Raw genomic sequence first — 12490 nt, forward strand, 5'->3', positions numbered from 1 at the left:
GCCCGGCACACCCACCGGGATGTTCCATGTCCTCCCGTGTCCGCGGAGCAGGTGTCCGGGTTCGTTCCCGGGGGAGGAGGGGCCTCCGACGGCCGAGCGCGTGCTATGGCTCCTGCTCCAGGGCGAGTCGTGTGGCGGGGACAGCCCCGGCGGCTTGGTGCCGGTCACACTGATGGGACCTGACGGCTCGCCCAGCCGGGCAGGGCCCTCGCACGTCATGCCCACCCGCCCGGCCAGCTTCCCCTGATCTGCAGGCCCGGCTCTCGGGGACCTTGTTTCCTGTCAGCTCCTCCGTCAGGTGCCACTGTGGCACCGAGGAGGAGGGATCGCCCACCGGGCTCTCCGAGGGGTGCCCCTTTCCCCACCCGGGCCCAGAGTGGGGCAGCTGCCTCAGGCTAGGCTGCCAGACAAGGCAAACAAAACCAGGGACCGTTCAGTTATATGTAACTTCACACAAACAACTGACAATTTTTGGTATGAATATGTCCCATGCGATATTTGGGACACACTTGCAGGAAACACGATCTGTGTTTGTCTGCAGCTCAGATCTAGCTGGGTGCCCTGTGTTTTACCTGGCAGGGTGGAGCCTCTCCTGGGGTGCCCCCGGAAAGGGTTAAGAATCCAGGTTGCCGGGGGCAGGCATGGGGTTAAGAGATGCATTTCAGGGATGCGTTCCTCCAGCCTCAGGACGGCGCACACCTCACCCAGGTGACACGCATGTTCCCATTTCTGAGATGAGGAAAACGAAGCTTCCTCATGGCTAAACAGTGCTGACCATTATGGAAGGAGCTGGGGGTGTCCACGGGTGGCCCCAAGGCTGGATGAGGCCCACAGATGTGTGCCATCTGCCTTGCACAGGATTTAAAAAAATGCCAACCTGAGGCCTTCCCTGCTGTCTGCTCCACTAAGGCCCTGGTGGGGCAGACCCTCCCCAGGCCTCTCCACCCCTCCCCTCACGACCCAGAGTGAATTCTGGCCCCTTTTGGCGTCCAGAGTTTCCAGCCCCAGCACCAGGGGAGGGCCTGGGCCCCGGGGCCGCGCCTGTCTTGAGCTCCGAGGCCCTGTGGCCCTGGGCAACTAAGAGCCCCCGCAGCCTTGCCTTTCTCATCTGGAAAGAAATGCTGCTACTGGAATTTCCCCCTGGGCGGTTTCAAGGACTAAGATGTGATAACGCGCACTGTACAGTGCCTAGCCCGCACTGACCTTCCGTGGGGTCCCTGGGGCGCCCCGGTGTCTAGAACAGGCTCTGCCCACGGCGGCAGCTCGGCACGTGCTTACAGAAGAATGGAAGATGAGTAGCAGAAAAGCCCACGAAACGCTGGCGGTACCCCTCCTCCCACTGCTCCTGGCTGTCTGTCCCTCCCTCCACACCTGCTGGTTTGTTCATAAATAAATGCAAGCCGGGCCGGCCCGCACCCCACCTGCGCAGGGAAGCAGGGGCGCGGCATCCAGAGCCGCCCCGCGTCTCCGGAACCGGCAGCTTCTCCGAGCTTTCTGAGGCGGGGCCTCTCCCGCTCTGCAGACTTCCAGAAGGGTCCTCTGGGCGCTGCCCCTGTGTCCTCTAGACAGAGGCCCCAGAAACGCCTCCTTCTGTCTCCAAGGCCCGACATCGCAGCCAGGCTCCCAGCAGAGCCGTGCAGCCGAGCTGCTCTTCGTCTCTAACGGAGGTCCGGGTGCTCGGGGCCCGTGGGCTGAGTACCGCCCGCTCCCCGCCTCTCTGTTTCCTGAACCTGAAGTCCACACTCAGCAAGCAACGAACAGAAGCTCTTTAGAGGTGGCGGAGGCCCGCTGAGGCCGGGCCGGGCAGGGCGCGGGGATCTGCCTGCGTGGGAGGTGGACAGGCCCCTCTGCTGCCGGGCTGGGGCCTGAGGCTGCTGGGATCTTGGACTTCTGGCCTCCAGAACTGTGAGAGGCTGCATTTCCTTTGTTAGGACAGCCCTGGGACACTCATACAACTCCCTTCCCGGGACAGGACAGGGACATCCCTGATGCTCCACCCCCGCCCTCTGTGGACGGTACGCGATGCTCTTTCTTTATAACCCACGCCACTGCCTGAATTCATTTACCTCGTGGGGACCATTCCCTCTTGCCTGTTTCTCCCTCCTGCAAAGTGAGCCCCACGTGAGCAGGGACACCACTCGCCCTGCTTACTGCTGTCTGCCCAGCACCCTTGGCAGTTTCTAGCACAAAGTCAGTGCTCAGTAAAAGTTTTTGATCGAAAAGAGGAGACTGCTGAGTGGGATCTGTGATTGCTCGGAACCAGTTAGACGTCTGGTGTGCAGCGTTCAGGAAAAACGGGTCCTTAGTCCCAAAGAGGAGAAAATATGATTGATCTTATCAGCCTCCAAGGCTCAGAGCAAGGCCACCTCTTCTGAGAAGCCTCCCGTGATTTCTCCATAGTTAGCTCCATCTCATCTCACATCACCACCTTGTGGACACAATCCACTGCCTACATGCACAATCTACTGCATATACACGTGATCTACTGCATATGCACAGGCGATCCACTGCCTACACACATGATCCACCCCATATACATGTGACCTATTGCATATACACATACGAGCCACTGCCTACACGCATGATCCACTGCATAACACGTGACCTACTGCATATACATGTGATCCACTGCCTACACGCACGATCCACTGCATATACATGTGATCTACCACATATACACGTGATCCACTGCCAACACACACGATCCACATGTACACGTGATCTACTGCATATACACGAGATCCACTGCCTACATGCACAATCTACTGCATATACACGTGATCTACTGCATATGCACAGGCGATCCACTGCCTACACACATGATCCACTGCATATACATGTGACCTACCACATATACACATGTGATCCACTGCCAATACACATGATCCACATGTACATGTGATCTACTGCATATACACATGTGATCCACTGCCTACACACATGATCCACTGCATATACACGTGATCCACTGCCTACACACACAATCCACTGCTTACACGCATGATCCACTGCAGCACATCCACTTAGGTTCTGCTCCCCACCCCTGACCCTGGGGGCAGCCACCGTCTAACCAGCTCCACATCCCCTATGCCTCACACAGCACTCTGTCCACATTTGCTAAGTGAGGAAGGAGCAGGCGGGGCACTTGCTCGTGTTCAGGGGTCACCGTGCCCAAGTTCAGCCTTGCTTGACCCTGGACCTCAGACAGGAATTTCCTTGGAGCAATGCTTCCAAGGCTGACCATGGAGAAGGACGCATGCATGCGTGTGCAAGAGTGTGTGTGAATGTCTGCCTTCACGCACAGGCCCTGGTCATACCACATTGCTCTCCCGAGAGGTGTGAAGACACCCTGGGTGAGGCTAGAGCCTGGAGAAACACTGCGGTACAGTCTTCTGGGGGCAATGGGGATGCCCTCCCTCCTGGGGCAGGTCGGGGCCCCTGGGTGGGGAGAGACAGGGGATGGCTCGCCTCCATGACGGCCCACGCCATGTGGCGTCACTACCCACTCCAAGGGACCACCTCCCTAGCTGAGGGCAGCAGGCTTCTAGAAGCCGGACGGAGCCGCTCCTCATCCCAAGGGCCAACTGCAGGGCCCTGTCTGGGCCAAGCAGGCGCCCATCATGGTCCCGGCGAGGGTCCTGGGGCCTTGCTGGATCCTCTGGTACATGAGATGGAGGTCCCGGGTCCGCCCGAGGCCTGCTCTGAGCCCTGGGGGTTCTGGCCCACCTCTCGCATCGCACAACTCCACTGACACGGGTCCCAGAAGATGTATTTACACCGTGCAACTTAGGCCCCGCCGGGCACTGTCTCCGCCAGGCCTCACCCGGGTGGGACCACGTGGCCCAGTGCCTGGAGACACCCTGCTGTGCCTAGTGGGAAAGGTCTCCTGCCCTGGCGGTGGCAGCAGCACAAGCGACGCCCCACCTCGTCCCCCCCGCCCCATGGCGGTCTCCTCACCTCTCGGTCCAGGCCGGCTGCCACCGTCACGATGTCCCCTGTCTCGCTGTTGATGGTGAACATGTTCTGGGAGGGGCTCTGCGGGGTCTGGGTCACGATCCGGTAGCGCACCATCCCGTTGGCCGTGGTGCCGTCGTCAGCGTCGCTGGCTGTGACTGTCATCACGTAGGTGCCTGGAACAGAGACGACAGCGCAAGTGGGACTCACCAGTCACACCCGCCGCGGCCCCGCACCCGCACCCCGGCAGACGTCAGCCGGGACCACGCCTCCCCGGAGGCTGGACGTGGTGTGGGTCCTTCCCCTCGCACGGGCTGGAGGCCTGCCAGGCCCTGGGAAGTGCACCTGTCCCTCCCAGCCCCACACACTCCTGCAGAACCACCGGCGGGTTTCTTGCCGAGCTCAAGTCTGCTCGGAGGTGGTCAGCGGGCAGAGAGACGGAGGCCCTGGAGGAGGGGGAGCCGCCTGGGGACAGCGGAGCCAGCGATTCTGGCTCAAAACCCAGCACTCTCCCTCCTGAGCCACACGGCCCAAGGCTCTGGTCGGCAGCGTTTGCCGAGGATCCAGATCCCACGTGGAGGACGGCACGGCCGCGACTCGGCACGCGGTAAAAAAACAGGGCTGGGTATACAGAAGGGGCATAACAGGCACTTGAGGAAGCTAAGTGAGAAGAGCCCCCTCGGCGGGGAGCTGTGCACACGGGGCGCAGGGGCAGACGGAGTAGTAAACCCAGGGTGCGCGTGGGCGCGTGGTCACCCGCAGCTCCGAGCCCAGGGGGTGAGCCGCCCACGCCATTTCCCATCCACACGCCAGGGTTGAGGTCCGCAGGGGACGCTCCGGCACGGTCCCCTGGCTCCTGAGAGCGGCACGTGGGGCTCCTACTGGCATCCTCCCTTCCCCACGGCGGGAGGCCCTGGTTGGACGGCACACCCCTCCCCTGGCCACAGTGATTGGGTCCGCGGTGGGCACCTTACCCAGTCAGAGCCTGTGATCCAGGCGGAGGTGCTCGCCGGGGTTACTGGGAAACCAGCGTACTGTCCCTGCCGCTGGCCTTGGTTGGGTCAGTGTGTGAGGCTGGGGCTGTGGTCACTTTGTGCCACAAGGAAGGAAAGTGAAGGACAGGGCCATCTTGGAGGAAACAAAACCAAGAGGGGCTCGGGTGACCACCTCCTATCGGGCAGCCCCTGGGTCAAGCGGCACCTGAAGCTGTTGCCTCTATACTTAAAAAATTAAGGCTTCTTTTATAAAGCGGTTTTAGGTTCACAGCAAAATTGAGGAGAAGGTACCTTACAGACTCTTTGTGTACCTGAACCGATATATTCCCCTTCTTGCTTTATGTCATTTTAGTTTGAGTTTTTGTCGCTTGCAACCCAGAGTTCTGACTGGCACAGGCTCCCGGCCCTGTGACTGCCCCTGGAGTCTTGGGCATGGGGCCCTAGTCCTGATCTGCATGTCCTTCGTTCAGCTCCACGTTCCCAGGCTGGAACAGTGTGCTGTCCAGGGCCCACAGGGGTGAGGGAGTGTGGGCACCATCGTCCACTGGGTCCCTTCTTGGGGGGGTGCTGGCTTAAGCTGAGACTGAACTGGGCTTGGGGCTTGGCTGTGCAGCTGGGCCTCCAGTCCTGTTGGGATCCAAGGTGGTGATGGGTGGGTGTTTTAGTCATCAAACACGCACTGGGCACCTGCTCTGAGCCGGCACGGCGCTAGGAACTGGGCAGACAGTGGTGGAGACACTTTCGTGGTCCGGGCAGGGGGCCTTTTCCAAATCCTACCAGTGTTCTGGCTGCGAGGATGTGTGGGCAAAGCAGGTCTACCTGCCTTCCCGCGTCCAACCCCACCGCAAGCAGCGAGGGCCTGACTGGGAATTGGCTTTAGCTTTCAGCTTTTACGGAATAAAAACTTCTCAAAGCAAATGCATTTTATAAAACAGAAAGGAAAGCAAACAGAGAGAGGAAAGTGGAAATCTGTTTACAGGGCATAGGTTTTCTATTCTCATCCACCAACCAGAGAGGAATGGGCCCAGGACCAGACTTTTCACGCTGAAAGGACGGGAAGTCCCAGCCTGGACGGGGCCGGATGCTGCAGGAAGTGAGGGCCCAGGAGCTCCAGGCCCGCAGCGCCTCCCTCTCCCCACTTGTTCAATCCACAGATTTACATAGTTTTTATCAAAATGTAATTCGCGCATCAGAAAATTCACCCGTTTAAAGTGCACTAGTAGATTCACAAAGTCGTGCAATTGTCAATAGAGCGTACCTAACTCCAGAACATTCTGTCACCCCCAAAGAAATCTGTATCTGTTAAGAATCGCTCCCAGGACTTCCCTGGTGGTCCAGTAGGTAAAACTCCACACTCCCAGTGCAGGGGGCCTGGGTTCGATCTCAGGTCAGGGAACTAGATCCTACATGCCTGCCGCAACTAAGAGTCTGCATGCTGCAACTAAGAAGTCTGCATACCGCATGCTGCAACGAGGATCCTGCGTGCCGCAACTAAGACCCGGCACGGCATGCACTCATGCATGCATGCATGAATGAATAAATAAATGAGTTGCTCCCCATCCTCCTCCCCAGTCCCCAGCAATGCTCATCTACTGTCTGTCTCCAGATTGGCCTTTTCTGAACACGGCTTATAAATGGAATCATATACTACGCGGCCTTTGTGTCTGGCATCTTTCACGGAGCCTAACGTTTTCAAGGTTCACTCCTTTCTACGGCTGAATGACATTCCAGTGTGCGGGGATACTCAGCCCACAAGCACTGAGTGAGCACTTGCTGTGTGCAGACACCAGGCTCTGTGCTCGGGATGTAGGAAGAGAACAAGCAGACAGACATGGTCCCACCCCTAACATGCCAGTGAGGACAGAACAAACAGGGAGACACAGATCATCGCCAGCTGTGATAAGTGCTTGGAAGGGGGAAGAACGCTCGCATGAATGAATATGTAGAATAATGAGGTATGTGGGGTGCTACGGAGGAAGCAGGGACGGCCTGAGAGATGGGGGTGGTGGGGTAGGGAGGGGACGGGGGGTACTCTGGGCAGGAGGCCAAGGCCCTGGGGCAGAGAAGAGCTCCAAACGTTTGAGGAACCGGGGAAAGGGGGCATGTGATGGGGTTGGAGGTGGGCTGGGCCCACGGCGAGGATTCTGGACTTTATTCTAAGATCACAGGGCAGTATTTTCATCAGGAGAGTGGGTCAGACTTATGTTCTGAAGACATGCCGAGAACACAGACTGCATGCAGCCAGGAGTGCGGGGGGCAGGGGTGGGTAGTGAGAATGCTAACTCAGTCACTGGATTTCATGGAGAGCTGGTTGCAATCAGACCAAGATGTTGCAAACCCACTGGGACATTTATTCATTCATTCAACACATCTTTATGAAGTGTCTTCTAGGGGAGAAAATATGGAACTTCTGTGTTTTGAGAACCCCAGGAAAAACATTCATCAAACACACCCACCTAACTTCACGCAATGGCTATTCTCGAAGAGTGTGTAAACCCAATTAATTTAATTTAATTTAATTTAATTTATTTATTTATTAATTTTTGGCTGCATTGGGTCTTCGTTGCTGTGTGTGGGCTTTCTCTAGTTGCAGCGAGCAGGGGCTACTCTTTGTTGCGGTGCGTGGGCTTTTCATTGCAGTGGCTTCTCTTGTTGCGGAGCACGGGCTCTAGGCACGCGGGCTTCAGTAGTTGTGGCTCATGGGCTCTAGAGTGCAGGCTCAGTAGTTGTGGCGCACGGGCTTAGTTGCTCCACGGCACGTGGGATCTTCCCGGACCAGGGCTTGAACCCGTGTCCCCTGCATTGGCAGGTGGATTCTTAACCACTGTGCCACCAGGGAAGCCCTGTAAACCCAATTTTAATGAATTTAATTATCAGTAGAATTTCCCCAAAGGCATTAAGTATTTAAAAGGAATCCAGGAGGTTCTGTTTTTAGCAAATGGTGGACAATGTTATTTTAAACCGATCTTCCTCCTGAGGAAAATTAGAAAAGCTGGACCCAATGTGAAATAAAAACATCTCGTTAAGGGCACTAGAGAGATACCAACGGCACAGACTCAGGGAGGGCGGGGCAGGCCGGAAGGGAGAACCTGAGACTGGGAGCCATCTTTCCTCTCAAGACATTTGCTGATTCGAGGGACTTCCTTGGTGGTACAGTGGTTAAGACTCCGTGCTCCCAATGCAGGGGGCCTGGGTTTGATCCCTGGTTGGGGAACTAAGATCCCGCATGCCGCAACTAAAGATCCTGCATGCGGCCATGAAGATCCCACATGCCGCAACTAAGACCCAGCACGGCCAAATAAATAAATAAATAAATACATATTAAAAAAAAAAAAGACATTTGCTGATTCCAAATCGGCTTCTGACGGCTGAAGAGCTACATGGAGCTTTCAACAGACTGATGGGAATGGGGGTAAAAACATTGAGCTTGGGGCTCGCCATATGAGGGTGGAGCCTGGAAAACGCTCGAGTCCTTGGGTTGGACCCGGAAGGGCAGCGCGCTGGGAGTGAGGGTGAACAGGAAAGGAACCGTCCTAGCCGACAGAGGCACAGCTCTATTAAGGTGACTTAGGCTATGATATCTGAGGTTACCAGACTCCCCTGCCGGGAGCGAAAGCATATCCTTCATAGACAAAGGTAACATCTTACCCTCAAGTCACCTCTACAATTTTTCACACACAAGGCACAGCACGTAATGAACCAGGCACACAAGAAGACAAAACCTGACTGAAAACAGAGAGAAAGAACTGACCAGGACCAGACCAGGGGAGATTCCGATAACAGAGTCATCAGATGCAGATTAAAAACAATCAGCCAGAAAAGCTGAAGCGCACCCCCAGAAATTCACATGGGATGCCCCATTCTAGGCCCCGACTACCAGCCCCCACCAAGGCACACCTGAGCCCCCTTCTCTACCACGAAGCTCCCCGGTCCTCTGCCCGCCTTCGAGTCTCTGCCTGTGATGGTGGCTGGTGACCCCCCTGCTCTGAACACACAGCCTCTGCTGGTTCCCATCAGCTGGTCTTCATTTATTTCCACATTACTGTTGGAAAACCTGGATGAGGGACTCTCTCTGTCCTTTGTTGCACAAGCACGTGTGGATCAACAATGGTCTCAAATAAAAAGTAAAAAAAAGTCCCTGACCTGCGAAGCTCACATCTAGCGGTGCAGATAAACAAGGAGCATAATCAATTAGTACGTGACGCCGAATGTCTGACAACTGGGTGTTGGCTGAATAAATTGTGGTACATTCCCATGACGGAACTGTTTAAAGCCAGAATATTTTGTGACGCTTGAAATGTTCATGATATACAGCAAAACGGAAAACAATCCAGTTTCTAAACTGTGTTCTTTAATATAACAACACGTTCGTGCAGGGAGAGAAGACCAGAGGGATCTTTGACGAATGTGCTTGTGGCAATCTCTGCGTGGCAGGCAAGATGAGAGACTGTGATGTTTTTCTTTGTGATTTTCTCTGTATCTCTCAAGTTTCCTCCAAAGATTATCACTTGATTACCAGAAGGTAAAATGTTACTTAAAAAAAGAAATGAGGCAACTGATGGGACTTTTTTTCCAGCCTTAATCACAATTTGGTTTCTTTCAAAAAAGATTCTGAAAACCTGGCTGGCCCATGGCCACCACTCCGTGATCAGGTGACCCATGCATGCCCAAGTGCTCTGAGCTGAAAGGCCAACGGGCAGGGTTGCCATGGAAACAAACCCAGATGAAATATAAGCGTGCAGGGCCCTGAAACTGAGCAAGGGCTCCGTGATTTTCACTTCCTTCCTAGAAGAAGAGAATGGGGCGGAGGCAGAAGGAACTCCTTTTTGAGACCTGGAGAGCTGCCTGGGGGAGGTGGCCTCCACTCAGTGTCTGGGCACTCATCCCCACCCACCCAGAGGGCACTCGGCGATGCCTGCTGACCTGCGGGCCAGGCCCTGCCCTGGTGGCACCCTGCTTCTGCCCCCCTTGCCCGTGTCCTGTGTCTCAGTCTCCCCCTTACACTTGAGGGTGCCCCTTCCTGAACCCTCCAGCAAGTGTTCAGTGGCCACACCACGTCTCGGGTCGTGAGCAGGGCCAGCCTCCGCGTGTCTGGGAAAGCGTGGCCCTGGCATCAAGGTCCCCCGACCCTCTCGCCTTCTCCAGTGGGGGTGGGTCTGGTCCACAGGCAGCCGTGAGCGCCCAGCAGCCCCGATGCCATGGCACACCTGGGCCGCCCACGGGAGGGAGGGAGCGATTCAGCCATGGTACCCCGCTGAGCGCTCTGCCAGGAACCACTCACTGCAGCAGCATCGGTAGTAACTGGGGAGTTAAGTCTCACCCCCATCACCTGGGCTGTGAGAACGAGGAGAAAATCATCCTTCTAGGGCTTTCTCTGGAGGCCTCGTTGGGCCTCTCCCCCTAGTAGAGAGGCCTGCATTTTTCTTAACAAATGAAACTGAAGATCACTCTGTATTTTCCTCTAAGAGGGCATGCTGTCTGCTGCCCGAGATGCCGGACATCACTTCATAAATCGTGCCATCAGGAAAAGGGGGAGAAGGCAGACTCTTGGTTCTTCCGAAGAGTTCATGTACAAACGCTGCCATGCGCCTTAAAGGATTAATTTCACAAACCTTAAATCGCAGTTTAATTTGAAAACTAATTCAGCTCCATAATTGGCTTTCTGCTCAAATCACTGAGGCTAAAGATTTAAATTCTTAATATGCAGATGACTTTCAAGTATCTGGCGCCATCTGTGCATTAGTCCGTGGCATTAATCTCGGGGGACTCCGCCGGCACAGAAATAAAATAAATAAATAAACAGGGCCCACTAATAGAATAATCTATTTAAGCAAAAACTGCATTATATAGATGAAGGTTTCTTTGACTTCATTTGCAGCATGTAGATTTCTCTATTTAATATTTTAAAGCAACATTAATTTCAAAATTTATAATATAGGCCCTCACACAGTTACAACGGGTTAGGGAAAGCAGAAATTCCAACTAGAGCCTTTTTTGTTAAAAAATAGTCAACACAGAGGCATCTTTTCTTCGGAGGCTTGAGAGACGCCATGAGACCGGTCAGGCTGCCTCTGGGCAGGAGGCAACACCACGAAACCCATTTCCAGCTGGAGAAGCCTGTCGGAAAGGGTGTGGACCCACGGCTGCTGCAGAGGGAAGGGGGCTCCAGTTATGAGCATGTAGCCCCCAGGCCTCCTGGAGCCTGAGGACTGATAATGTGAACCCCTGTGACCCCACCCTGTTACCTCACCATTAACCAATCAGAGAATTTTGCACGAGCTGATCACGTACCCTGGGACCCCCAACTCCCTTACCTGGCCTTTAAAAACGCTCTGCTGAAACCCTTTGGGGAGTTTGGGTTTTTTTGAGCACAAGCCACCCGTTCTCCTTGTTTGGAGCCGTTTCAGTAAATAACTGCACTCTCCTTCACCACAACCTCGTGTCAGCAGATTGTCTGTACCACGCAGGCGAGCGGATCCGAGTTTGGTTTGGTAATGCCTGCCACTGGCTGTGTCCTTACTTACCTGTTCTGTGCCTTCGTTCCCTCATCTCCAAAGTGCTTGTGTCACAGGACTGTCAGGTTTCAGTAGGTTATCCTGTCGGGAGGCCTGAGGACAGTACCCAGCACCTGGAGGCCCTCGGTCAGTGCTGTTTCTGCAACGGCTGCATAATCAAAGCTTCAGCGGAAGGTGCGCCCCTTGCTGGGGGAGCCCGAGGCCTCCTGCAGAGACGTGGGGCCTCCCCACTGCCCTGAGCCAGGTTCAGGAGCTCAGGAAGAGCAGGCGGACAAGGCAGTCGGGGCTCACAAGCTTCAGGTCAGGGAGTCCAGCTACTGTTTTTATTTATTTTTTATTATTTTTTAAATTATTTATTTATTTGGCTGCGTTGGGTCTTTGTTGCTGCGCACGGGCTTTCTCTAGTTGTGGCAAGTGGGGGCTACTCTTTGTTGTGGTGCACTGGCTTCTCATCACGGTGGCTTCTCTTGTTGCGGAGCACCGGTTCTAGGTGTGTGGGCTTCAGTAGTTGTGGCTTGCGGGCTCTAGAGCACAGGCTCAGTAGTTGGGGCGGATGGGCTTAGTTACTCCAGGGCATGTGGGATCTTCCTGGACCAGGGCTTGAACCTGTGTCCCCTGCATTGGCAGGTGGATTCTTAACCACTGTGCCACCAGGGAGGTCCCCCCAGCTGCTGTTTTTAATCTGTTGTTTCCTCTTCTCAAAGGAGCAGAACACAGCCTTTTATTTTATTTAATTTTATTTATTTTTAACATCTTTATTGGAGTATAATTGCTTTACAATGGTGTGTTAGTTTCTGCTTTATAACAAAGTGAATCAGTTATACATCTACATATGTTCCCATATCTCTTCCCTCTTGCGTCTCCCTCCCTCCCACCCTCCCTATCCCACCCCTCTAGGTGGTCACAAACCACCGAGCTGATCTCCCTGTGCTATGCGGCTGCTTCCCACTAGCTATCTATTTTACGTTTGGTAGTGTATATATGTCCATGTCACCCTCTCACTTTGTCACAGCTTACCCTTCCCCC

The 12490-nt window shown here is 54.8% G+C and overlaps 1 protein-coding gene across 8 annotated transcripts in view; it reads right to left on the reverse strand.

Annotated features, from left to right (window-relative positions):
* CDH4 (cadherin 4) overlaps positions 1-12490 on the reverse strand; it is a 578825-nt gene that overhangs the window by 54728 nt on the left and 511607 nt on the right. For all 8 annotated transcript variants that reach the window (XM_059898536.1, XM_059898535.1, XM_059898541.1 and 5 more), the window contains one exon: positions 3958-4130. In XM_059898536.1, the coding sequence (XP_059754519.1) occupies positions 3958-4130 (173 nt within the window). The remainder of the gene's footprint in view (positions 1-3957; positions 4131-12490) is intronic.

Source organism: Balaenoptera ricei, chromosome 15 (assembly GCF_028023285.1).
Source record: "Balaenoptera ricei isolate mBalRic1 chromosome 15, mBalRic1.hap2, whole genome shotgun sequence".
Lineage (NCBI taxonomy): Eukaryota > Metazoa > Chordata > Mammalia > Artiodactyla > Balaenopteridae > Balaenoptera > Balaenoptera ricei.